We start from the raw sequence: 27,990 nt of genomic DNA on the forward strand, positions 1-27,990 counted from the left end.
GGTACGGCAACTGCTCCGCCCATAACCGTAAGGCTCTCCAGAGGATAGTGAGGTCTGCACAATGCATCACCGAGGGCAAACTACCTGCTCTCCAGGACACCTACACCACCCGATGTCACAGGAAGGCCATAAAGATCATCAAGGACAACAACCACCCGAGTCACTGCCTGTTCACCCCGCTATCATCCAGAAGGCGAAGTCAGTACAAGTGCATCAAAGCTGGGACTGAGAGTCTGAAAAACAGCTTCTATCTCAAGGCCATCAGACTGTTAAACAGCCATCACTAATATTGAGTGGCTGCTGCCAACATACTGACTCAAATCTCTAGCCACTTTAATAATGAAAATGATGTAATAAATGTATCACTAGCCACTTTAAACAATGCCACTTTATATGATGTTTACATACCCTACATTACTCATCTCATATGTATATACTGTACTCTATACCATCTACTGCATCTTGCCTGTGCCGTTAGGCCATCACTCATTCATATATTTATGTACATATTCTTATTCATTCCTTTACACTTGTGTGTATAAGGTAGTTGTTGTGAAATTGTTAGGTCAGATTACTTGTTAGATATTACTGCATGGTCGGAACTAGAAGCACAAGCATTTCGCTACACTCGCATTAACATCTGCTAACCATGAGTATGTGACAAATACAATTTGATTTGTTTTGACAAGCGGCATCAATAAGGGATCATAGCTTTCACCTGGATTCAACTGGTCAGTCTATGTCATGGAAAGAGCAGGTGTTCATAATGTTTTGTACACTCAGTATATATATGAAAGGTTGTAATTTTTTGGGAGAGGATACAAATCTTTGGAAAATATTCAGATGAGGTCAAACGTAAATGGAACGTTTGGAATGAGTGAAACCCCTCTTCGTCTTATTCTGTCATGTTTGACAGTGTCCTGATTTTCAACATTACTGTATACACATGTGATTTGAACACAAACATTTTCCTCCTAAAACTGTGGTTCATGTATTGCATGGGTACATAAGTAGGTGTATTGTTAGTGAGATAAGCCAGATGGCCTGGGTGTACTAGCAGGAGATCAGCATCTCTCCCATCCTCCCCCTCTCACCCATCCTCTCTCCCCCTCTCTTCCCCCTAACTCTCTCTTTACCCCTCATCCTCTCTCTCTTTCATCCTCTCTCTCCTCTCTCTCTCAACTCATCCCGTCTCTCACCCTTCCCCACCTCTCATCTTCCTCTCTCTCCTTCTCTCTCTCCCTCCCCCATCCTCCCATCCTCCCTCCCCCCACCCTCCCTCGCTTTCTCTCATCCTCTCTCAGTGACCTGAAGCAGGAGCTGGACAAGGAGGACAGTCGCTGCTCCCTGCTCTCCCGGCAACATCGCTACATCTGCTGCTGCTCTCCCTTCACCTTCCTGGTCAACTCCATGTGCCAGTGACTGGACTGCCAGTACAACGTCTGCAAGACCTGCCACTTCTACAGCAAGAAAGACAAATCCTGGGTCTGTTCCGTGTGCCGGAAGGGCAGGTCAGTGTGGAGGGGTGTGTTTCTGTCTGCAGGGGTGAGTGTGTGTCTGTGGGGGGGAGGGGGGAGTCCCCACGAGTACTAAACAAACAAAAATGTGACATTTTGCTAGTCCCCACAGGATCAAATGCTATTTCTAGGTGGTTTAGGTATAAGGTTAGAATTAGTGTTAGGATTAGAATTAGAAAGATGACAGAGAAAACATTACATATCAAATCACATTTTATTTGTCACATGCGCTGAATACAAAAGTCAATGTGCGGGAGCCCCAGTTAGTCGAGGTAATTGAGGTAATATGTACATGTATGTAGAGTTATTAAGGTGACTATGCATAGATGATAACAGAGAGTAGCAACAGTGTAAAAGAGGGGGGGCAATGCAAATAGCCTATGTAGGCATTTGATTATATGTTCAGGAGTCTTATGGCTTGGGGGTAGAAGCTGTTTAGAAGCCTCTTGGACCTAGACTTGGCACTCCGGTACCGCTTGCCGTACGGCAGCAGAGAGAACAGTCTATGACTAGAGTGGCTGGAGTCTTTAACTATTTTTAGGGCCTTCCTCTGACACCGCTTGGTATAGAGGTCCTGGATGGTAGGAAGCTTGGCCCCAGTGATGTACTGGGCCGTACATCTGTAGTGCCTTGCGGTCGAAGGTCGAGCAGTTGCCATATCAGGCAGTGATGCAACCAGTCAGGATGCTCTCGATGGTGCAGTTGTAGAACCTTTAGAGGATGTGAGGACCCATGCCAAATCTTTTCAGTCTCCTGGGGGGGAATAGGTTTTCTCGTGCCCTCTTCATGACTGTCTTGGTATGTTTGGATCATGTTAGTTTGTCAACTAGACAGAATAATTCATTCTAGCGATCTATTACATTATTCTGATGAGCAAGGGTTTATCTAGTCTTCTAGGGCAACATATAAAAGAGAAAGTTGACTAACAAATAGCCTACAATAATGTCTGAAATTATAAGCAGAAACTTATCCAAAAATCTGCTCCCCCTGTCAAAATATTGTTCTGCTGTCTTTGACTGTAACCTATAGCGAATTTTCTATATTTACAGGTTAGTGTTGGGGGCGGGTGTAACGGTTTTCTAGGTGTGAAGGAGAGTCGGACCAAAATGCAGCGTGTAGATTGCGATCCATGTTTAATGAACAAACGGAACACGAATCTAAATACAAAACCTACAAACCAATAAACGTAGTGAAAACCGAAACAGCCTAATACTGGTGCACATACACACAGAACAAGGAACAAAGACACTAAGGACAATCACCCACGACAAACTCAAAGAATATGGCTGCCTAAATATGGTTCCCAATCAGAGACAACGATAAACACCTGCCTCTGATTGAGAACCACTTCAGACAGCCATAGACTTAACCAGAACACCCCACTAGCTACAATCCCAATACATACACACCACATACCCATGCCACACCCTGGCCTGACCAAATAAATAAAGATAAACACAAAATACTTCGACCAGGGCGTGACAGAACCCCCCTAAGGTGCGGACTCCCGAACGCACCTCAAAACAATAGGGAGGGTCCGGGTGGGCGTCTGTCCATGGTGGCGGCTCCGGCGCGGGACGTGGACCCCACTCAATCAATGTCTTAGTCCCCTCTCCTCGCGTCCTTGGATAGTCCACCCTCGCCGCCGACCATGGCCTAGTAGTCCTCACCCAGAACCCCACTGGACTGAGGAGTAGATCGGGACTGAGCGGCAGCTCGGGACTGAGCGGCAGCTGTGGACTGAGGGGAAGCTCGGGAGTGAGGGGAAGCTCGGGAGTGAGGGGAAGCTCGGGAGTGAGGGGAAGCTCGGGAGTGAGAGGAAGCTCGGGAGTGAGAGGAAGCTCGGGAGTGAGAGGAAGCTCGGGAGAGAGAGGAAGCTCGGGAGTGAGAGGAAGCTCGGGAGTGAGAGGAAGCTCAGGAGTGAGAGGAAGCTCAGGCAGGTTGATGGATCTACCAGATCCTGGCTGACTGGCAGATCCTGGCTGACTGGCGGATCTGGCAGATCCTGGCTGACTGGCGGATCCTGGCTGACTGGCGGATCCTGACCGACTGGCAGATCCTGGCCGACTGGCAGTTCTGGCAGATCCCGGCTGACTGGCGGATCTGGAAGAGTCTGGTTGACTGGCAGATCTGGAAGAGTCTGGTTGACTGGCAGATCTGGAAGAGTCTGGCTGACTGGCAGATCTGGAAGAGTCTGGCTGACTGGCAGATCTGGAAGAGTCTGGCTGACTGGCAGATCTGGAAGAGTCTGGCTGACTGGCAGATCTGGAAGAGTCTGGCTGACTGGCAGATCTGGAAGAGTCTGGTTGACTGGCATCTGGAAGAGTCTGGCTGCCTGGCAGATCTGGAAGAGTCTGGTTGACTGGCGGATCTGGAAGAGTCTGGTTGACTGGCGGATCTGCAAGAGTCTGGCTGACTGGCGGCTCTGGCTGCTCCATGTAGGCTGACAGCTCTGGCGGCTTCTTACAGGCTGACAGCTCTGGCGGCTTCTTACAGACTGACAGCTCTGGCGGCTCCGTCCAGACTGGCGGCTCCTTGCAAACTGACAGCTCCTTGCAGACTGGCAGCTCCTTGCAGACTGGCAGCTCCTTGCAGACTGACAGCTCCTTGCAGACTGACAGCTCCTTGCAGACTGGCAGCTCCTTGCAGACTGACAGCTCCTTGCAGACTGACAGCTCCTTGCAGACTGGCAGCTCTTTCCAGACTGGCAGCTCTTTCCAGACTGGCAGCTCCTTACAGACTGGCAGCTCCTTGCAGACTGACAGCTCCTTGCAGACTGGCAGCTCCTTGCAGACTGGCAGCTCCTTGCAGACTGACAGCTCCTTGCAGACTGACAGCTCTTTGCAGACTGACAGCTCTGGCTGCTCCATGCAGACTGACAGCTCTGGCTGCTTAATGCAGACTGACAGCTCTGGCTGCTCCATGCAGACTGACAGCTCTGGCTGCTTAATGCAGACTGACAGCTCTGGCTGCTCCATGCAGACTGACAGCTCTGGCTGCTTAATGCAGACTGACAGCTCTGGCTGCTCCATGCAGACTGACATCTCTGGCTGCTTCATGCAGACTGACAGCTCTGGCTGCTTCATGCAGACTGACAGCTCTGGCTGCTTCATGCAGACTGACAGTTCTGGCTGCTCCATGCAGGCTGACAGCTCTGGCTGCTCCATACAGGCTGGCAGCTCTGGCTGCGCTGAACAGGCAGGAGAGTCCGGCAGCGCAGGAGAGGAGGAAGGCGCTGGCTGTGCTGAACAGTTGGGAGACTCCGGCAGCGCTGTAGAGGAGGAAGGCTCTGGCTGCACTGAAAACAGGCGGGAGACTCCGGCAGCGCAGGAGAGGAGAAAGGCTCCGACAGCGCTGGAGAGGCGAGGCGCACTGCAGGCCTGATGCGTGGTGCTGGTACTGGTGGTACTGGACCGAGGACACGCACAGGAAGCCTGGTGCGGGGAGCTGCCACCGGAGGGCTGGGGTGTGGAGGTGGTACTGAATAGACCGGACTGTGCAGGCGCACTGGAGCTCTTGAGCACCGAGCCTGCCCAACCTTACCTGGCTCGATGCCCACTCTAGCCCGGCCGAAAGGAGGAGCTGGAATATACCGGGATATGCACCCGCACTGGGGACACCATGTGCACCACTGCATAATACGGTGCCTGCCCGGTCTCTCTAGCCCCCCGGTAAGCACAGGGAGTTTGCGCAGGTCTCCTACCTGGCGTAGCCCTACTCCCTGTGAGCCTCCCCCCAAGACATTTTTGGGGCTGACTCTCGGGCTTCCGTCCGCGCCGCCGTGCTTGCTTCGCCAACCTCATTCTCCTGTAACCTTCCGCGCACTGCTCCATCGAATCCCAGGCGGGCTCCGGCACTCTACCTGGGTCGACCGCCCACCTGTCTATCTCCTCCCAAAAAGTATAGTCCATACTGTACTCCTCTTTGGGCTGCTCCTGATGCCTCTTCTCCTGCTGCACCTTTGGGCAGCTACACTCCCCTGGTTTAGCCCCTTGGTCCTCTCCCGTCAAGGATTTCCTCCCATGTCCAGAAATCCTTAATACGCAGCTCCTCTTTGGGCTGCTCCTGCCTGTTGACACGCTGCTTGGTCCGTTTGTGGTGGGTGATTCTGTAACGGTTTTCTAGGTGTGAAGGAGAGTCGGACCAAAATGCAGTGTGTAGATTGCGATCCATGTTTAATGAACAAACGGAACACGTATCTAAATACAAAACCTACAAAACAATAAACGTAATGAAAACCGAAACAGCCTAATACTGGTGCACAAACACACAGAACAAGGAACAAAGACACTAAGGACAATCACCCACGACAAACTCAAAGAATATGGCTGCCTAAATATGGTTCCCAATCAGAGACAACGATAAACACCTGCCTCTGATTGAGAACCACTTCAGACAGCCATAAACTTAACCAGAACACCCCACTAGCTACAATCCCAATACATACACACCACATACACAAACCCATGCCACACCCTGGCCTGACCAAATAAATAAAGATAAACACAAAATACTTCGACCAGGGCGTGACAGCGGGTCTCAGATTTTCACTTTATCACATATAGTCGGGTGGTTGCGGATGGGTTATTAGCAATTGCAGGTAGGTGGGTGCGGGAGAACAAATAGCTGACCCGCACACCACTAATGTTTGCAATCAGAAGAGTGAGGTCTCCCACAATAAGTTGGCAGAGGTTCAACAAGGTGAGATGAGGACGTGTGTGTGTGTGCCTTGCCTTCAGGGCAAGGGACCTCTTGACTCAGAGGATGTGGTAACACACACTCAAGACCGCCATACACGCTACACATTGTTAGTGGAGTGCACAAAATAACTTACCTGCCGCAATGTAACCAATAGAATACTCCCAAAAGTACAAACACCACCCACTGTGGGTAATCGAAATCAAGCGCAACTAAAGTAACTGAAGAAAAAACATTTTATAAGATAAGAACACTGGTCTGCTACATGCACTATGTATAACTGGCATCTCAACAGTCCTCCTTTCTCTATTCTCTCTGTTCTTTCTCTAGTCTCTCTATTCTCACTGTTTTCTGTCTGTTCTCTGTCTGTTCTCTCTGTTCTTTGTCTGTTCTCTGTCTGTTCTCTCTGTTCTCTGTCTGTTCTGTGTGTGTGTGTGTGTGTGTGTGTGTGTGTGTGTGTGTGTGTGTGTGTGTGTGTGTGTGTGTGTGTGTGTGTGTGTGTGTGTGTGTGTGTGTGTGTGTGTGTGTGTGTGTGTGTATTGTACTTTAGGGCCGTTCCACAGTGTTTATGCATACTGTATATGTGTGGGTGTTTGAACATGTACTCTAGGTTCGGTAAGTATTGCGGTAAAAGTTGGACCCGTTCCGAAATTGACCTGGGGCTTTCCCACCCGGACAAATATGCAGAAATAATTTTTTCAATATAGAGACCCATTCCGAATGGACCAGAGGACAACCAGTTCCGTATAGACATGGTCGGATCCAGGGGGGGGGGGGGCTACTTTATTTACCAGAGCTGATAACGCGCGAGGGAGAGGACGGCTGGCTGAATGTTGAAGAGTCTTGACCAGAGACAGAAGAGGAAGCAGGTAGTCGGGACGGTTTGCAGGAGCGTATGGCGGATATTTGGAAATGGTGGAGAGTAGTGCGGCCGACGTGGAGGAAATGGAGAAAAAGTTGTAGAAGCAACATCTGTGCTGGAATGCCAACAATATGGGTGTCAGTTCTGATGATATGGATCAGGAGGATGAGGGTCAAGGATCTGAATGGTCGGTAGTGGAAAGACATAAGAGGAAGAGAGAGCATGATACTGAAAGCAGTAGAGTGTCTAGTACAGAAAGCATGAAGAGGGCCAAGGTAGGAAGCAAGACTAACAATTTGTCAGAGTGGAAAGTTGTGATGGTGTTTGGTGAGACCACAGGGCCTCATTTACACCCTATCCAATTAACCAATGCCATAGAGAAAGAGATAGCTGAAGTAAAACAAGCCCGGTTCATTGGAAATGGTAGATTGCTAATATTGTGTGGTAGCCAGGCTCAGCAAGGGAAGATTCTGCTAATGGAAAAGCATAATGGGAAGAAGATGAAAAGCCATGTCTCTGGTGCTTATGCTAGATTGAGGGGAGTCATCAATGGGGTCCCAATATCTATGTCCATAGATGAGTCCAAAAGGTTGATCAGTAGGAAAGAGGGTCAAAGACGTGAAAGCTTATCAGTGCTGCTGAGGATTGAGAAGGTTTTGACTGGAAAAGTACATATAGGACTGTCAAAGGAATTTAACAATTCCTATATGTGTTCATTAACCAATTCAATTAAAATCATTCTGTCTGTTTCTAAGAATTTGTAAGATCCCTATTTGCATGAAACAGACAGAGACCAGTCTATCAAAATTAGCCAATAGTATTTATTCTCGGAGCGCGCTGCTCTTAGAACCATGTACAACAGCTTCTATTTCACATATGACGTCATAGGTTATAAAAGGTATCTCCTCCTCTCGACCAGGACAAACTTACTAGCGCACATACATGACACACCATATATCTGGATTATCTCCTGAAGTCTCACCATAGTTTATTACCAGTTAGCAGACAGTTCCAGATACGGATAAACCTGGAGTGGCTCTCGCTATCTTATTTGATCGCCACAGAGTTATAGTTGAGTTGGTTCAAACATAGGTTAATGACGCTCTTTGCTTACTTTAGACACACACACACACATTATATATCAGATATAGTAAAACAGGGTAGAAAACAATTAGTTATAGTTATAGTTAAATGTATACTACATTGTTTAGCCATTATTCATAAAATTCATAACAAGGACCCATTTAGTTTCAGTGTATGAGCATTTGTCCCATACCCATTATTACAGTGTTTTAAGATTGGAATTTTGATTACAACATTGTTTTAACGGAATAGCCTAGAATGTTTTTTTTCCAGCTCAGATTTACTCAGGAGGCAATGGCATACAACGCAGCATAGCCTATAGGCCTAGTGTTTTATTTTAATGTATTTATTCGGGTTCACAGTGCAGACCGAACCGAGGTCCCCCTACCAAACAGCTCTAATGTACACTCTTAGAAAAAAGGGTTCCAAAGGGGTTATTTGGTTGTCGACACAGGAGAACCCTTTGAAAAACCCTTTTTGGTTCCAGGTAGAATCCTTTTTTGGTTTAAGGTAGAACTCTTTTGGGTTTCTTGTAGAACCCTCTGTTGAAAGGGTTTTACATGGAACCCAAAAGGGTTCTACCTGGAACCAAAAAGGGGTTTTCAAAGGGTTCTCCTATGGGGACAGCTGAATAACCGTTTAAGGTTCTAGACAGCACCTTTTTTCTCAGAGTGTACGTGTGTGTAGGTAGGAAGGCTACGTGAATGCATCAGATATGTGCTATTATTAGTGTATGTGCTTCACAACATTGTGCATGTGTAATAATGCCTTCTACCATATTCAAAAATCCTCCTAACATCCAGAACCTTCAGGGAGAGGACTGTCAGGGCTGTTTTGGCCAGGAGCTATTTGCAGTAGCAGGGGTCATCTCTCTGTCTCGCTCTCTCTCCCTGTCTCTCTCTGTCTCTCTCTCTCTCGCTGGACCTGATTTACCAGATGAGAGGAGGATGCTCTACCATGTTTGACGTGCTAGAGCAGAATGTTGTTATTTCTAGGTAGTCATTTCCAAGCCTTTGCTTGTAATTCAACTGTACATTATAGGTAATCAATAGAATAATCAATCTTAAGTATCACTAATGCATAAACTCCACTGGCTCTTTGAGATTCTAATTCTTGCATAATTTTTTTGTGGAGGCTTAAGGCGTCACTGCTGGTGTAAACTGTCATAACATGTACCTCTTACAGAGCCGTAGCACACAGAGTCGTAGCACACAGAGCCGTAGCACACAGAGCCGTAGCACACAGAGTCGTAGCACACAGAGCCGTAGCACACAGATCCGTAGCACACAGAGCCGTAGCACACAGAGCCGTAGCACACAGAGCCGTAGCACACAGAGCCGTAGTCGTAGCACACAGAGCCGTAGCACACAGAGCCGTAGCACACAGAGTCGTAGCACACAGAGCCGTAGCACACAGAGCCGTAGCACACAGAGTCGTAGCACACAGAGCCGTAGCACACAGAGCCGTAGCACACAGAGCCGTAGCACACAGAGCCGTAGCACACTAGCCATAGGCTAGTGACTCAATATGCTCGGGGACTTCTCCAAGTACCACAAGAAGGAGAATGGTAGCATAGTTCTGCATATACAATTGGTAGCATTAAACAACAATGAATGTCAGCTCGAAGTTAAAAGTTAAGTCATCCAAAATGTGCTTTCTGGCAGTACAAAGAGGCTTGTGCTGGTGCCTGGTTAGGCCATAGGATTTGATTGAAGCATAGCGAGTGTGACTGACTGGCTTGGAACCCGGTGCATCTGTGTGTCACAACAATACTTTGTTAGTCCACTGAGCTAAAGCCTAGGCATTAGGGCCTTAAGCAAGGTTGCTCATCACGTGAGTGTGCTGAAATCTGTCAAACTACCTCTGCAGAGCACACAGAGAGCCTGGGGAAGCAGGCTGGAGGCTGCTGATTGAGTCATGCCAGGCAGCTTTAAGAATGGAGGAAGAGCTGCACTGTAGATAACAGACTGCTGCTGCTGCACTACTGTCTGGATTATAGTGCCTTCAGTCCTCCTCTGTGACCTGCAGGAGAGGGTGAGAGAGAGGAGGAGAAGAGAGAGGTGGAGGAAAGAGTGTGTGTGCATGGTGTGTGGACACAGCCAGTTAGCAATAGAGTGGCTAATTTGTTCTCAAATCTAGTTTATGTCCCTCAACCACCTTCCCTTTAAAAAGGACTATAGATTACGCTACTGTTCCCCAATCTGAACTATTTATACACTGGACCTGCACAGCACAGGGATAAGGCTGATAAGGCCTGACACAAGACCCAGTAAGGCAGTTATATAACAATAAATAACAACAGCATTGTGTGCATATCTCGAGGACCTGAATAGAGCTCAAAGAAGACTGAGAATCTATGACTAGGTACAGAAAATACCCCTGCTCAGGCAAACCCCTAATTCAACTGCAATTACTCTGAGGCTACAGTATCATTGTTTAATCAAGCAATGTGTGCTCATGTTATGAGAGTATTTTTTTCACTGTCATGCTCAAAATTCTTTCAACATTTATTGAGGTTTTTGAAGTGTTTCTGTGTGTTTGAATGTTCTGCATGTGCTCAGTGGGCACAAAACTGGAGAAAGAGATATGAAACAGATGATGTCCTACCTGAAGTTGTCCAATACGAAACACCCATTTTATTTTCCTCTTTCAAACTGTTTTGCTACATTGTGGCCTGCTGAACATGACCCATGCCTGTCCTGTGTGTTGTGTCTCTGTGAAGAGGGAAGCACATAGAGGAGAGCATCGGGAATGAGGGCAGCGTCTGTAGCGACAAATACTTTTTTCTGACATAGTGAAAATAGGGTGAGGTATTTAATGTATTTTTTCTATATACCTTACCATCTCAACACAAATTGGAGTAAATTAAAGGACAACAATACTTATATCGCTACATACAGCTATTTTTGCTCACATTCAGGGTACCTGTAGTTAAATAATTATACAGTATATACTCTACATTCCTAATCTCCTCTTACTTCAAGTGCAAGTATTTCATGTCTTTATTGAAGGAGCAGATCGCTTTTTGTTGGTCTGTTTGGGCTGTCCAATGTAGACATTTTCAAATACATGCATCTTAAAAGGTTTCTGTCACGAAATGTAGATCAGAAATCTTTTGGACATCAGGGCAATGTTGAGGAAATCCTATTTAAGATAGGACAGGATATTCATATGATAGGTAAGATATATAAAACCTCTATCCAACTGACAATCTCTTAGAAAAAAAGATGAACTATTGGAACCACGACTTAAAAATAACAGATTTTGGCACAAGATGGAGGGAATGTTAGAACATACACATACAAAACATTAAGAACACCTGCTCTTTCCATGACATAGACTGACCAGGTGAATCCAGGTGAAAGATACGATCCCTTATTGATGTCACTTGTTAAATCCACTTAATCAGTGCAGATGAAGGGGAGGAGACCGGTTAAAGAAGGACTTTTAAGCCTTGAGACAATTGAGACATGGATTGTGTATGTGTGCCATTCAGAGGGTGAATGGGCAAGTCAAACGATGTAAGTGCTTTTGAACAGGGTGTTGTAGTAGGTGCCAGGTGCACCAGGTTATCAAACTCCATCCATCCATCTTGACACAACTGTGGTGGGCATTGACGTCAACATGGGCAAGCATCTCTGTGGAACGGTTTTGACAACTTGTAGAGTCAATATATATAGATATATATGCCATTTAGCAGACGCTTTTATCCAAAGCGACTTACAGTCATGTGTGCATACATTCTACGTATGGGTGGTCCCGGGAATGCCCCGACAAATTGAGGCTGGGGGGGGGGGTAACAGGTAACAATAAATATAAGCTTAATTTCTATTATACCCCCTTTCCCTTTTCAGAGTACAGCAAAGACCCTCACAGTGGCACTGAGGGTGGCAGAGGAGGCCATCGACGAGACCATCTACAAGGCAGAGGGATACACCGACAATCAGGTAACATATTCTGCGGCGGACAGTCTGTCTGTCACTCATATGACTCTGTGACTTCCGGCGCCGACAGAGATGGCCGCCTCGCTTCGCGTTCCTAGGAACTATGCAGTTTTTTGTTTTTTTACGTGGTCTTCTGGTCAGACTCCGAACAAGGGCACATCGCGCACCACTCCCCAGCATTCTTCTTGCCAATGTCCAGTCTCTTGACAACAAGGTTGACAAAATCCGAGCAAGGGTGGCATTCCAGAGGGAAATCAGAGACTGTAACGTCCTCTGCTTCACGGAAACATGGCTCACTGGGAAGACGCTATCCGATGCGGTGCAGCCAACGGGTTTCTCCACGCATCGCGCCGACAGAAACAAACATCTTTCTGGTAAGAAGAGTGGCGGGGGGTGTATGCCTCATGACTAACGAGACATGGTGTGATGAAGGAAACATACAGGAACTCAAATCCTTCTGTTCACCTGATTTAGAATTCCTCACAATCAAATGTAGACCGCATTATCTTCCAAGAGAATTCTCTTCGATTATAATCACAGCCTTATATATCCCCCAAAGCAGACACATCGATGGCTCTGAACAAACTTTATTTAACTGTTTGCAAACTGGAAACCATTTATCCGGAGGCTGCATTCATTGTAGCTGGGGATTTTAACAAAGCTAATCTGAAAACAAGACTCCCTAAATTTTATCAGCATATCGATTGCGCAACCAGGGGTGGTAAAACCTTGGATCATTGTTACTCTAACTTCCGCGACGCATATAAGGCCCTGCCCCGCCCCCCTTTCGGAAAAGCTGACCACGACTCCATTTTGCTGATCCCTGCCTACAGGCAGAAACTCAAACAAGAGGCTCCCACGCTGAGGTCTGTCCAACGCTGGTCAGACCAAGCTGACTCCACACTCCAAGACTGCTTCCATCACGTGGACTGGGACATGTTTCGTATTGCGTCAGATAAAAATATTGACGAATACGCTGATTCGGTGTGCGAGTTCATTAGAATTTGCGTCGAAGATGTCGTTCCCATAGCAACGATAAAAACATTCCCTAACCAGAAACCGTGGATTGATGGCAGCATTCGCGTGAAACTGAAAGCGCAAACCACTGCTTTTAATCAGGGCAAGGTGTCTGGCAACATGACCGAATACAAACAGTGCAGCTATTCCCTCCGCAAGGCTATTAAACAAGCTAAGCGTCAGTACAGAGACAAAGTGGAATCTCAATTCAATGGCTCAGACACAAGAGGCATGTGGCAGGGTCTACAGTCAATCACGGACTACAAGAAGAAACCCAGCCCAGTCACGGACCAGGATGTCTTGCTCCCAGGCAGACTAAATAACTTTTTGCCCGCTTTGAGGACAAAGCGTGCCTGCAACGGCCTGCAACGAAAACATGCGGTCTCTCCTTCACTGCAGCCGAGGTGAGTAAGACATTTAAACGTGTTAACCCTCGCAAGGCTGCAGGCCCAGACGGCATCCCCAGCCGCGCCCTCAGAGCATGCGCAGACCAGCTGGCCCGTGTGTTTACGGACATATTCAATCAATCCCTATACCAGTCTGCTGTTCCCACATGCTTCAAGAGGGCCACCATTGTTCCTGTTCCCAAGAAAGCTAAGGTAACTGAGCTAAACGACTAGTAGCACTCACTTCCGTCATCATGAAGTGCTTTGAGAGACTAGTCAAGGTCCATATCACCACACCCTACCTGACACCCTAGACCCACTCCAATTTGCTTACCGCCCAAATAGGTCCACAGACGATGCAATCTCAACCACACTGCACACTGCCCTTACCCACCTGGACAAGAGGAATACCTATGTGAGAATGCTGTTCATCGACTACAGCTCGGCATTCAACACCATAGTACCCTCCAAGCTCGTCATCAAGCTCGAGACCCTAGGTCTCGACCCCGCCCTGTGCAACTGGGTACTGGACTTCCTGACGGGCCGCCCCCAGGTGGTGAGGGTAGGCAACAACATCTCCTCCCTGCTGATCCTCAACACGGGGGCCCCACAAGGGTGCGTTCTGAGCCCTCTCCTGTACTCCCTGTTCACCCACGACTGCGTGGCCACGCACGCCTCCAACTCAATCATCAAGTTTGCGGACGACACAACAGTGGTCGGCTTGATTACCAACAACGACGAGACGGCCTACAGGGAGGAGTTGAGGGCCCTCGGAGTGTGGTGTCAGGAAAATAACCTCACACTCAACGTCAACAAAACTAAGGAGATGATTGTGGACTTCAGGAAACAGCAGAGGGAACATCCCCCTATCCACATCGATGGAACAGTAGTGGAGAGGGTAGCAAGTTTTAAGTTCCTCGGCATACACATCACAGACAAACTGAATTGGTCCACTCACACTGACAGCGTCATGAAGAAGGCGCAGCAGCGCCTCTTCAACCTCAGGAGGCTGAAGAAATTTGGCTTGTCACCAAAAGCACTCACAAACTTCTACAGATGCACAATCGAGAGCATCCTGGCGGGCTGTATCACCGCCTGGTACAGCAACTGCTCCACCCTCAACCGTAAGGCTCTCCAGAGGGTAGTGAGGTCTGCACAACGCATCACCGGGGGCAAACTACCTGCCCTCCAGGACACCTACACCACCCGTTGTTACAGGAAGGCCATAAAGATCATCAAGGACATCAACCACCCGAACCACTGCCTGTTCACCCCTATCATCCAGAAGGCGAGGTCAGTACAGGTGTATCAAAGCTGGGACCGAGAGACTGAAAAACAGCTTCTATCTCAAGGCCATCAGACTGTTAAACAGCCACCACTAACATTGAGTGGCTGCTGCCAACACACTGTCATTGACACTGACCCAACTCCAGCCACTTTAATAATGGGAATTGATGGGAAATTATGTAAATATATCACTAGCCACTTGAAACAATGCTAACTTATATAATGTTACTTACCCTACATTATTCATCTCATATGCATACGTATATACTGTACTCTACATCATCGACTGCATCCTTATGTAATACATGTATCACTGGCCACTTTAACTATGCCACTTTGTTTACTTTGTCTACATACTCATCTCATATGTATATACTGTACTCGATACCATCTACTGTATGCTGCTCTGTACCATCACTCATTCATATATCCTTATGTACATATTCTTTATCCCTTTACACTGTGTATAAGACAGTAGTTTTGGAATTGTTAGTTAGATTACTTGTTGGTTATCACTGCATTGTCGGAACTAGAAGCACAATCATTTCGCTACACTCGCATTAACATCTGCTAACCATGTGTATGTGACAAATAAAATTAGATTTGATTTGATTTGATTTGAGGTGATAGGGAGAAAGTAAGACTGCTGAAGATTGATTCCACGTTGCAGTACAAGCTTTGTATTCCTTCTAGTTTGCTGAAATGCAGATTAAATGTGCAGACCATTAATTTACAATTCCATTTACTTTGTACTGCCCTAATTAAAGAAACCCACTTCTATGTTATTGTTCATTGAGATATTTTAGCATGCAGTAGTACTGTAACAGACTAGCCGAGCAGTGACACAGTCATCTTCTGCACCTAATTACTCCTTTAATCTGTAAAACCTTGCATATCCAAAACCACTTTTAAAAAGTTTACAGGATCTTATTATTTTATATTTATCGACTGTCTATATGACTTCGCTGTTGTTCTCTCCAGGATATGCAGAGTGAAGCTAGGTATTTGCGGGACCACAGGGAGGAGCTGATTGAGGAGCTGGCCACAACCATCGTACAGACAGTAAGTACCATTTAATTTAATTTCAATTCAATTAAACTCAACTCAACTCAATTCCATCCTAGATCATCCGGCGGAGGAAGAACCTGGTTGAGATGAAGCCAAACTGTGACCTGGACTGGACCCCAGGCAACCAGAGGGGTGAAAAGCCTTTGGCTTCAAGCTGCCCCAGCTCCCAGTCCCAGATCACCACATCAGTCCACGCCAAGGTATGGAGCGTAAGGTGGTTCAGGGAACTACGCTTATGTGATTAGTAACCTTTACCTATAGGCTTCAGTTCAGAGGGCTAACACAGTATTGTGGTGCGCAGATAACCCAGGTGGCCGAACTTGGATAGCGACGCTTCTTCATGTTCGTTCAGAAAGTAAACGAGACATGGTAACTCGAGACTATGATTTGCCCAACATGAACACTTGTTTTGGCTGATGACCAGGCTTTAGCTTAGCAGGCTAACACGGTTAAAAGCCCAGTCTGTCACATAAGACCAGAACATGATACAGTATATAGAGTGTGACTTGGTTGGTTATCATTACCTCTCTTTACCCATATTTAAGTGTGTTTATTTACCTCGGCGGTCTCGCTCTGCCTCCCTTCTGGATGATAACGCTGTGATGCAGTGCTTCGGGGTTTCCCAGGACTCTCAGCAGGGACTGAAGGAGGAGGGAGGAGCGGCAGGGTTGGCCAGCTGGAAGAGTATTGACCGCCTGGACAACTCCAGTAAGAGCCTGCTGGCCACTGCAGTTTACTATTCACACACATCTTTACAAAATGTCTTTAGTACACACACCTTATGTAGTAAGTTTCAGAGTTACCTGTTGGTGATGTACTCTAGCTAGAGACTGGTGGCTAAAGGCTTCCTCCTTTGTGTGTGTGTGTGTGTGTGTGTGTGTGTGTGTGTGTGTGTGTGTGTGTGTGTGTGTGTGTGTGTGTGTGTGTGTGTGTGTGTGTGCGTGCGTGCGTGCGTGCGTGCGTGCGTGCGTGCGTGCGTGCGTGCGCGTGCGTGCGTGCGTGCGTGCGTGCGTGCGTGCGTGCGTGCGTGCGTGCGTGCGTGCGTGCGTGCGTGCGTGCGTGCGTGCGTGCGTGCGTGCGTGCGTGTGTGTGCGTGCGTGCGTGCGTGCGTGCGTGCGTGCGTGTGCGTGCGTGCGCGTGCGTGCGTGCGTGCGTGCGTGCGTGCGTGCGTGCGTGCGTGTGCGTGCGTGCGTGCGTGCGTGCGTGCGTGTGTGTGCGTGCGTGCGTGCGTGCGTGCGTGCGTGCGTGCGTGCGTGCGTGCGTGCGTGCGTGCGTGCGTGTGTGCGTGCGTGCGTGCGTGCGTGCGTGCGTGCGCAGTGCTGTGTGTTTACATGTCTGTCTGTGGTGAATTCCACACAATTCTGTGTGTGTGGTATCTGTCTATCTGTCTATCTGGTGTGTGTGAGGTGCGTCCTCAGTGCTGAAGAGCCCTGATGGGAACTGGATCGCCTTGCAGAGCACCCAGCTCTCTCGGCCCAGCCTGCTGACCAAGTGGAAGTCGCTGGTATTCAGTGTCCTGGAGTGGGAATTCGGTGTGATATCCGCCTGCAACGAAATGGGCTCTTACGACGCCGAGGGGGCCTGGGACGCTGCCCTGCTGGAGATACGCAGGAAGATGACCTCCAGCGCCAACAACAACCAGGGGTCAGAGGCTCCAGACTCCCAGGCCTCTGCTGGCCAGCAACCCAGCATCCCATTACCCTCGCCGGGCCACCACGCCAGCACGAACACCCTCAACTTTGAGTCTGAGGTAGGAGAAGGTCAGGTTGGGGGTCAAGGGTCGAAGCTCCAGAAGTTTCATCTCGCCTCCCTGAAGAGAGAAAGAGATTGGGAGGAAGAGAGGTTATGGCATATGGAGGTGGAGATGGAGGGAGGAAGAGAGGTTATGGCATATGGAGGTGGAGATGGAGGGAGGAAGAGATGTTATGACATATGGAGGTGGAGATGGAGGGATGAAGAGTGGAAGAGAATAAAGAGGAGAAGAAGACAAAGGAGAGTTAGGGATTTGGAGGAGGAGAGTCAACACTTATCTAGTCTGGCTAGTCAGGTCAGAGGCACAGAGTTCTCATCCACTGAAGATGAGTTAGACAGAGTGTGTAGGGGGTGGAGGAATGGGAGGAAGAGAGGATGGAGGAGAGAGCTGAAGAGATGGAGGGAGAAGGAGGAGAGGAGCTGACCATCAAGATGCATATGCTGGCTAGCCAATTCACACAGTTGTCATCAACAGAGGACGAGCTTGACCAAGTGGGTCTCAGCGATGGAGAGATGGAGGAGAAGAGAGAAAGAGAGAGGGAGGGAGAGAAGGAAGAGCTGACATCCAAACTGTGTAGACTGGCTAGACAAGTCGATGCCACACAGTTTTCATCCACAGAGGATGATCTGGATAGGGAGGGAGGAGAGAGAAGGAGGAGAAGAGAGGTAAGAGATAGTCGCGGAGGCTCTGTGGGAGATGAAGGGGGAGGAACTGATCTCCAAGTTGAGAGACCTGGCCAGTCTAGTTAGTGCCTCACAATTCTCATCTAACAAGAGGAGGAGAGAGCAGAGAGGAGTGTAGGAGACACAATTAAGTTATCAGAGAGAGTGACAGAGTTGGTCAGAGAGAGATGGAGGAATGGGGGGAAAGTGGCATGGAGAAAGACGGGGAGAAATGGAGGGAGAGAGGAGGAGGGGACAGGTGGAGATGGAGAAGCCCTGGCACCTGGGACTGATGATGGTGGTGGAGGGGAGGATGATGAACGAGAAGAGGTGCGATAGAATCACTGAACGAGACGTGAGACTGTTTGATAGTGAGAAAGAGGGAGAGCTGCAACACGAAGAGACAGACACAAAGGTAGAGAAAGAGGAAGAGAAAGAGGGAAACGATGGTACAGAGGATGATGGAGATGATGTTTGAAGGAAAGTGGCTAGGGGAAGCAGAGATAAAGGTGGAAGGTGGGGTGGGAGGACAAGAGCGAGAAAGAACAGAAAGTGTGGACACTGTGGAAGAAGGTGTTATGTGATAACATCACTTGCAGCCTAGTGAACACACTGGGTGGTAGAGATGGATGGAGAAATGGTGATGGACCTAGAAAGAGAAGAGAGAGGAGAGGAAAATAATAACATACAATTTGGAGAAAAATAGTTAAAGGAAGAGGTAGATTAATATCTAATGAATAAGATGCTAATGCTAGAACAGCTATCAGGCAGGTTTGGCACTTTGCATAAGATAGGAGTCAAACCTGGAGAAAGGGTTTCCCCTGTGTTCAGGAGGAGATACTGAATGTAAGAAACCAAGGACCTAGCTTTACCTCTAGAGATAGAGTATGTGGCTATGTATTTCTTCTGACATTTCTAACCTGAAAGCAACTAACAGCTGTAACACTATGTGCTTGCTACTCTAGAGCCTTTTACTTTCCCTAACTTGTCTTTTCCTTTCTCTTCCCCTGTCCTTCCTTGTTCCATTGCTTCATGTTAGGATAGTCCTAATGACAAGGGCCTAGAAAACACACCAGTTCATTTCTGCTTTGCTACAGCAGGTGACATCACAAACTAACTGATATCTTGACCTTTACCAAGAGCAACTGGGATAGCGCTGTGAATCCAATTAATCAACCAATCAATCAAACCCTATTTATTTCTCTTTGTTCTTTGGCTTTTCTCTGCTCGTTTAAAACTGTTATTCTCACATTAATGGATGTGTTACACACATAAACAGAAGGCTTTTGGGGATTGCCTAAAAATGGTGTTAATCCAAACCAGTGTGTGTGTGTGTGTGTGTGTGTGTGTGTGTGTGTGTGTGTGTGTGTGTGTGTGTGTGTGTGTGTGTGTGTGTGTGTGTGTGTGTGTGTGTGTGTGTGTGTGTGTGTGTGTGTGTGTGTGTGTGTGTGTGTGTGTGTGTGTAGAGGTACTCGGAGGTGTCACTGCACAGTATCACCACTGAGGTGCTGAAGGTGTTAAACGCAACAGAAGACCGACTCCAGGGGATGGAGGGGGATGACTGCATCCCCTCACTGTCCCCCAACACTGACACGAAGAGGCTGGACAAACAACTCAGCAGACTGGAGGATACTGTCTGTCTGTCTGTCTGTCTGTCTGTCTGTCTGTCTGTCTGTCTGTCTGTCTGTCTGTCTGTCTGTCTGTCTGTCTGTTCCTTCTTTCAACATACAATGCATTCGGAAAGTATTCAGACCCCCCAGCTTTATTCTAAAATTTATTAAATAGTTTTCACCCTCATCAATCTAGTACACACAATATCCCATAATGACAAACCAAAAACAAGTTGTTGTTTAAAAAAAATAAAAAAATACACAACTGAAGAAAAAAAAATTCAGACCCTTTACTCAGTACTTTGTTGAAGCACCGTTGGCAGCGATTACAGCCTTGAGTCTTCTTGGGTATGACGCTACAAGCTTGGCACATCTGCATCTGGGGAGTTTCTCCCATTTTTCTCTGCAGATCCTCTCAAGCTCTGTCAGGTTGGATGGGGAGCGTCGCTGTACAACTATTTTCATGTCTCTCCAGAGATGTTCGATCGGGTTCAAGTCGGGGCTCTAGCTGGGCCACTCAAAGACATTCAGAGACTTGTCCCAAAGCCACTCCTGCATTGTCTTGGCTGTGTGCTTAGGGTCTTTGTCCTGTTGTAAGGGGAACCGTTGCCCCAGTCTGAGGTCCTGAGGAAGGTTCTCTCATCCCCACAGAGGAACTCTGGAGCTCTGTTAGAGTGATCATTGGGTTCTTTGTCACCTCCCTGACCAAGGCCCTTCTCCCCCGATTGCTCAGTTTGGCCAGGTGGCACGCTCTAAGAAGAGTCTTGGTGATTCCAAACAAGAATGATGGAGGCTGGGGTCTCCCGAGTGGCGCAGCGGTCCAATGCACTGCATCGCAGTACTAGAGGCGTCACTACAGAGCGGGGTTCGATCCCATGTTGTATCACAACAGGATTGTGTTCGAGGCACAGATCTTGGGAAGGGTACCAAAACATTTTTTGCAGCATTTAAAGGTGGTTAAAAAAACACATAAATAAATTATGGAGGCCATTGTGTTCTTCGGGACCTTCAATGCTGCAAAACATTTTTTGTTGTACACTTTGCAGATCTGTGCCAACGGACAATTTCTTCAACCTCATGGCTTGGTTTTTGCTCTGATATACATTGTCAACTGTGGGATCTTAAATAGACAGGTGTGTGCCTTTCCAAATCGTGTTCAATCAATTGAATTTACCACAGGTGGACTCCAATCAAGTTGTAGAAGCGGTCTGAATTCTTATGTAAATAAGGTATTTCTGTTTTTTAAAACCTGTTTTAAAACCTGTTCACTTTGTCATTATGGGGTTTTGTGTGTAGATTGATGAGGGAAAAAAAAAATTCACAAATTTTAGAATAAGGCTGTAACGTAACAAAATGTGGAAAAAGTCAAGGGGTCTGAATACTTTCCGAATGCACTGTATCTTACGTTCATTGTGGGTTTAAGAATGGTGTGTGATGCTAACCTTTGTTCATGTTATACAACTGAAATGACCACAGTCTGTCTGTGCAAACTGAACTGTGCCCACCAGGTGTACGTGGTGGCGGGCACGGCTTACGGTTTGGAGGCGGAGCTTGGCGACCTGGAGGACTGTGCCCGGGCCATCGGCGGTGCCACCTCAGACCTGGAGCTGTCCTACCTGGAGGAGCAGGTGGCAACGGCTTCCGCCCAGGTGCAGCAGTCTGACCTCCAGGTTTGTGTCCAAGTCTGGATTTCCTCTGTGTCTCATACGGCGCATTCAGATAGTATTCACAACATTTTGTTGTGTTACAGACGGAATTTAAAATGGATCATATTGAGATTGGCCTGGCCTAAACAAAATACCCCATAATGTCAAATTGGAATGTTTTTTTTTTTTTTTTTTTACAAATGTATTAAAAATGAAAAGCTGAAATGTCTTGGGCCAGTAAGTATTCAACCCCTTTGTCATGACAAGCCCAAATACACTACATGACTAAAAGTTTGTGGACATCAATTTCCACAATATTAATTGCAATATTTAGTTGAGGTGTAGGGTTTAGTGAATGATTTGTCCCAAATACAATGCTTTTTACTAACTGCAGCTCTTTGTTAAATGTTGCAGTCATTTCAGACGCTGTAGTAGCTGACGTGTATAGTGTTGAGTCATCCACATACATAGACACACTGGCTTTACTCAAAGTGGTGTGTCATTAGTAAAGATTGAGGACAGTAAAGGGCCTAAACAGCTGCCCTGGGGAATTCCTGATTCTACCTGGATTATGTTGGAGGGGCAGAGGGTGTTCTGTTAGACAGGCAACTCTTTATCCACAATATAGCAGGGGGTGTAAAACCATAACACATCAGTTTTTCCAGCAGCAGACTATGATCGATTATGTCAAATGCCGCACTGAAGTCTAACAAACCAGCCCCCACAATCTTTGTATCATCAATTTCTCTGCCAATCATCAGTCATTTGTGTAAGTGCCATGCTTGTGGAATGTCCTTCCCTATAAAGCGTGCTGAAAGTCGGTTGTCAATTTGTTTACTGTAAAATAGCATTGTATCTGGTCAAACACCATTCTTTCCAGAAGTTTACTAAAGGTTGGTAACAGGCTGATTGGTCGGGTATATGAGCCAGGAAAGGGGGATTTACTATTCTTGGGTGGCGGAATGACTTTTGCTTCCCTCCAGGCCTGAGGGCACACGCACTTTCTAAAAGGTTTAAATTGAGGAAATGGCAAATAGGAGTGGCAATATCATCTGCTATTATCCTCAGTCATTTTCCATCCAGGTTGTCAGACCTTGTGGCTTGTCATTGTTGATAGACAACAATAATTGTTTCACCTCTTCCACACTCACTTTATGGAATTCAAAAGGTCAATGCTTGTTTTTCATAATTTGGTCAGATATACTGGGATGTGTAGTGTCAGCATTTGTTGCTGTCATGTCATGCCTAAGTTTGCTAATCTTGCCAATAAAAAATAATTTAAATAGTTGGCAGTATCAGATGAATGAGGCATCTGATTCAATTAATGATTCACTGAATTCAATAAATGATGGAGCTGAGTTTGCCTTTTTTCAAAAAGTAATTTAAGGTGCTCTAAAGCTTTTTACTATAATTTATAATATAATTTATTTGTGTTTCATAGTATAGTGTTTTTCCCTTTTAATTTAGTTTAGTCACATGATTTCTCAATTTGCAGTACGTTTGACAATCGGTTGTGCAGCCAGACTTATTTGCAATTATTTTTTCCTCATCCCTCTCAACCATACCATTTTTTTAAATTCCTCATCAATCCAGTGGGATTTAACCATTTTTACAGTCATTTTTTAATGGGTGCATGCTTATTAGTAACTGGAATAAGCAATTTCATGAATATGTCAAGTGCAGCGTTGTGTTGCTCCTCCTTACACACCACAGACCAGCAAATATTATTTACATCCTCAACATGAGAATCACTAAAAACTTATTGTATGACCTCTTATACACTATATTAGGCCCAGCCTTTGGAACATAGATATGGCTACTATATTGTGATCACTACATCCTATGGATTTGGATACTGCTTTAAGGCTATTATCTGCAGCATTAGTAAAGATTTGAGCAATACATGTTAATAATTTATTTCCTGTGCTGTTTGTAACTACCCTGGTAGGTTGACTGACAACCTGATCCAGTTTGCAGGCACTTGTTACAGTTTGAAGTTTTTTCCTGAGTGGGCAGCTTGATGAAAGCCAGTCAATATTTAAATCACCCAAAAAATATACTTCTCTGTTGATATCATACACATTATCAAGCATTTCACACATATTATCCAGTTCCTTATCAACAAGAAGACAGTGAATGTTCCTAAATGGCCAAGGACAGTTTTGATGTAAATCTACTTGAAAATTGATGGCAAGACCTGAAAATGGTTGTCTAGCAATGATCAGATTTGAAAAAAGTGTTAAACAAATCAAAATATATTTTATATTTGAGATCATTCAAACTCTTGGTATTATATGTGTGTACAGTACATGTATTTGAAATACATTTTACATAAAGTTAAATATATTGAAATGTGTTTATTTTTTCGTATAAGAGTGCAAGACTTTTGACCTGAGCCCATTGTGGCATTTCAGACTCAGTCTTTTGCTTTGAAAAAATTGAGAAAGCGGGTGATTTTACCTGGGATTGTCACGCCCTGACCTTTTTATGTCTCTATTTTGGTTTAGTCAGGGTGTGATTTGGGGTGGGCATTCTATGTTCTTTTTTCTATGTTTTGTATTTCTATGTTTTGGCCGGGTATGGTTCTCAATCAGGGACAGCTGACTATCGTTGTCTCTGATTGGGAACCATACTTAGGTAGCTTTTTCCCACCTATGTTTTGGGGAGGGTAGTTATTTTCAGTTTCGTGTTTTCTGCACCTGACAAGACTGTTTCGGTTTCGTTTTGCACTTTGTTATTTTGTTCTAGTGTTCAGTTTTAATAAAAGTTATGAACACTTACTACACTTACTACGCGCTTTGGTCCGATTCTTCCTCATCAGACGACGACGACCGTTACAGAACTACCCACCACAAGCGGACCAAGCAGCGTGGTATGGAAGAGCAGAGGGTTCAGGACTCCTGGACATGGGAGGAGATACTGGACATAAAGGGACCCTGGAGACTGGGTAGGGAATACCGCTGCCTGAAAAAGGAACTGGAGGCAGCTAATGCTGAGAGGCGGCGATATGAGGCAAGTGAGCGAAGCAGGCACGAGAGGCAGCCCCCCCAAAAAATGTTTTGAGGGGCACACAGGGAGATTGGCGGAGTCAGGCTATAGACCTGAGCCAACTCCCCGTGCTTACCGGAAGTAGCATGGTACTGGTCAGGCACCGTGTTATGTGGTAAAGTGTACGGTGTCACCAGGGGGCGTTCATAGCCCGGTGGGCTGTATGTCAGCCCTCCGCAAGTCCCATGCGAGAGTGGGCATCCAGCCAGGGCGGATTGTGGCAGCTCAGCGCTCTTGGTCTCCGGTGCGCCGTTTCGGCCCAGAGTATCCTGCGGGGGCTCTGCGCACTGTGTCTCTAGTGCGCTGGGACTGTTCAGTTCATCTTATGCCTGCACTGCACCCGTCCCGGGCTAAAGTGGGCATTGAGCCAAGTGGAGAGGTGTGAGTGGTAAGCACCAGATCTCCAGTGCTCCTCCACAGCCCGGTTCGACCTGTGCCTGCACTCTAGAGGGGCCGGGCTAAAGTGGGCATTCAGCCTGGAGGAATGGTGCCAAAGCTGCGCACCAGAGCTCCAGTGCTCCCCCACAGCCCGGTTCATCCTGTGCCTCCTCTATGCACCAGGCCTCCTGTAGGTCTCCCCAGCCTGGTGGGCCCTGTGGCAGCCCCACGCACCAGGCTGTCTCTGCATCTCCTCCCTCCAGCAACGGTCTCCAGTCCGGAGCCTCCAAAGTCGCCGTCCAGTCCAGAGCCTCCAGAGTCGCCCTCCAGTCCAGGGCTCACAACGAGGGTGCCCAGTCCGGGGCCCGCAACAAGGGTGCCCAGTCCGGGGTCCGCAACGAGGGTGCCCAGTCCGGGGCTGCAAACGAGGGTGCCCAGTCCGGGGCCCGCAATGAGGGTGCCCAGTCCGGGGCCCGCAATGAGGGTGCCCAGTCCGGGGCCCGCAATGAGGGTGCCCAGTCCGGGGCCCGCAATGAGGGTGCCCAGTCCGGGGCCCGCAACGAGGATGCCCAGTCCGGGGCCCGCTATGAGGGTCCCCAGTCCAGGGTCGGCGGCGAGGGTCCCCCGCACTAGAGGCGCCCTGACCTTAGAGAGCTTTTTATGTCTCTACTTTGGTTTTGCCAGGGTGTGATTTGCGGTGGGCATTCTATGTTTTGTATTTCTTTGTTTTGGCCGGGTATGGTTCTCAATCAGAGACAGCTGTCATTTGTTGTCTCTGATTGGGAACCATACTTAGGTAGCTTTTTCCCACCTATGTTTTGTGGGTAGTTGTTTTCTGTTTAGTGTTCTGCACCTGACAAGACTGTTTCGGTTTCGTTTATTCACTTTGTTATTTTGTTCTAGTGTTCAGTTTAATAAAAGTCATGAACACTTACCACGCGCGCTTTGGTCCGATTCTTCCTCATCAGACGACGACGACCGTTACAGGGATTTTACTTTGGGTATGGTGAAATTAGAATTAGAAAATTGTATGTGTTTGAATGTTGGTGATTGCCATATAATGAAAAATATCAAATACAATGTTTGAAAGAAAGAATTAGAAAGGGGTCCTTATGATTGACATAAAAACATACACATTCAATTGTGTTTCTTAAGTCCTTTTAAGTTTATCTGAGTCAGATAATATGAATATTTCTACTTTGTTGTAGGTGTCAGAAATCGCAGACAGGATCGCAGCTCTGAAGATCGCAGGTCTCAATGTGGTCCCACAGAACCGCTTCTTTAAGCTCCAAGAACAGCCTAAGGTACTGGACCAGACCAAGCCACATAGAACTAAGACCAGGAGGTTTTCCTGGTCAGCAGTTTGGGTTCAGGAAAAACTCCTGGTCCCCACTTGTCACTCACTACCAGCGTTTAACAAACACGTACCTTGTGATTTTCTAACAAACTAATTAAGTGTCACATGACTCTCTGCAGCCACAAACATTGGACTCTTCACGGCAAACGAGGAGGCGGCTACCTGCTCCACCCTTGAAGGGTTAGATATACATATGTCATATATGCCATATATAGGTAACTGCCAAAATAAAGGAAACACCAACGTAAAGTCTCTTAGTATGTCGTTGGGCCACCACGAACCAGAACAGCTTCAGTGCACCTTGGCATAGATTCCACAAGTGTCTGGAACTCTATTGTTGGCATACGACCACCATTCTTCCATGAGAAATTCCATTATTTGGTGTTTTGTTGATGGTGGTGGAAAACGCTGTCATGGGCCGCTCCAGAATCTCACATAAGTGTTCAATTGGGTTGAGATCTGGTGACTGAGATGACCATGGGATATAGCTTACATGCTCATCAAACTATTCAGTGACCACTCGTGCCCTGTGGATGGGGGCATTGTCATCCTATGGGGGCATAGCCATGATGGCCAAATAATGGCCTGCCCAGCATTTTTATACATGACCCTAAGCATAATAGGATATTAATAGCTTAATTAACTCAGGAACCACAGCTGTGTGGAAGCAACTGCTTTCAATATACTTTGTATCCCTCATTCATTCAAGTTTTTCCATTATTTTGGCAAGATAGTCACACATTTACTAGAATCACATTAGTTATTGTATTCAATAGAGTGTGTGGTCTCATGTTGTTCTGTATTTTGACCCACATGCCTTATCTCTTCTCAGATAAAGAAACCTAACCCGGACTGACCGGGCATGTTGACCACTGCCATGACCCCGTGACTCCCCCCACACCAGTGCCTTGAGCCCCTTGTCCACGGTACCATCAGTGTCCAGTAAGAGGGTTGCTACCCTGCCACCAAGACACTACAGAGTACAGACTAACAGTTTTACCACTACTTCTGGCACTGTGGATAAAGACAAGAGTTGTACATTTCTTAATAATGAGAGATAGTAGCTACATACTTTATGTAAATTTGATGTAAAAACAAAGAAGAAATGGATTAAGTTAAGAAACAAAGCAGTTTTTATAGAATATTTTTCTTAAATATGCTGTTAAGTGAAATGTCAATCATCTCTTTGAATTGGACATTCCAACCAATCAGTGACCAGAGCCATTTTTATATAGCTGGATGAGAATGTTGTTATGACGATGGAGATGTAACTCTAACAGATGTGTGGCTATTGTCTGAAAGGCAAGCTATGATTTATACTACTGCTTGTTTTAACATGTTTTTAACAGTTAACCTATTTGATAAATATTTATAAAAGACACTGGTCTATCATTGTTGTGGGAACAATCATTACATAAAATAGACAGTTATTGAAGTACGTGCAAAATAACATTCCTAATTTCAATAAAACAATCAGCAGTGATTTGTCTTATACTGTATTAATTATCTGTTGAATATTGGTCATACAGAATATTATACTTTCAGGTAGACAGAAAGTCTCATATGGTTGTTAGTTCTTTGGAACCTTGTGCATCTGATGTATGAATTTACATTGTAAATTATGTACAATAAAATAAAAAGGGTATTACTTTTGGCTTATCATTGTGCTCCTAC

General features: G+C 46.6%; 1 protein-coding gene across 1 annotated transcript; it reads left to right on the top strand.

The window, feature by feature from the left end:
* Nucleotides 1–1,307: 1,307 nt before the first annotated feature.
* Nucleotides 1,308–27,799, top strand: LOC118395189 (uncharacterized; the record flags this gene model as incomplete). The annotated part of the gene is made up of 11 exons (XM_052462687.1): nucleotides 1,308–1,511; nucleotides 12,015–12,107; nucleotides 15,776–15,856; nucleotides 15,919–16,062; nucleotides 16,471–16,570; nucleotides 17,269–17,612; nucleotides 19,744–20,052; nucleotides 21,246–21,557; nucleotides 26,168–26,263; nucleotides 26,436–26,496; nucleotides 27,149–27,799. Coding segments are annotated over 11 exons (1,758 nt in total), but the record flags the coding sequence as incomplete, so codon positions are not given.
* Between the last annotated feature and the right edge of the window lie 191 nt (nucleotides 27,800–27,990).

The sequence above is a fragment of the Oncorhynchus keta genome, chromosome 15 (genome assembly GCF_023373465.1).
Source record: "Oncorhynchus keta strain PuntledgeMale-10-30-2019 chromosome 15, Oket_V2, whole genome shotgun sequence".
NCBI classification, from domain to species: Eukaryota; Metazoa; Chordata; class Actinopteri; order Salmoniformes; family Salmonidae; genus Oncorhynchus; species Oncorhynchus keta.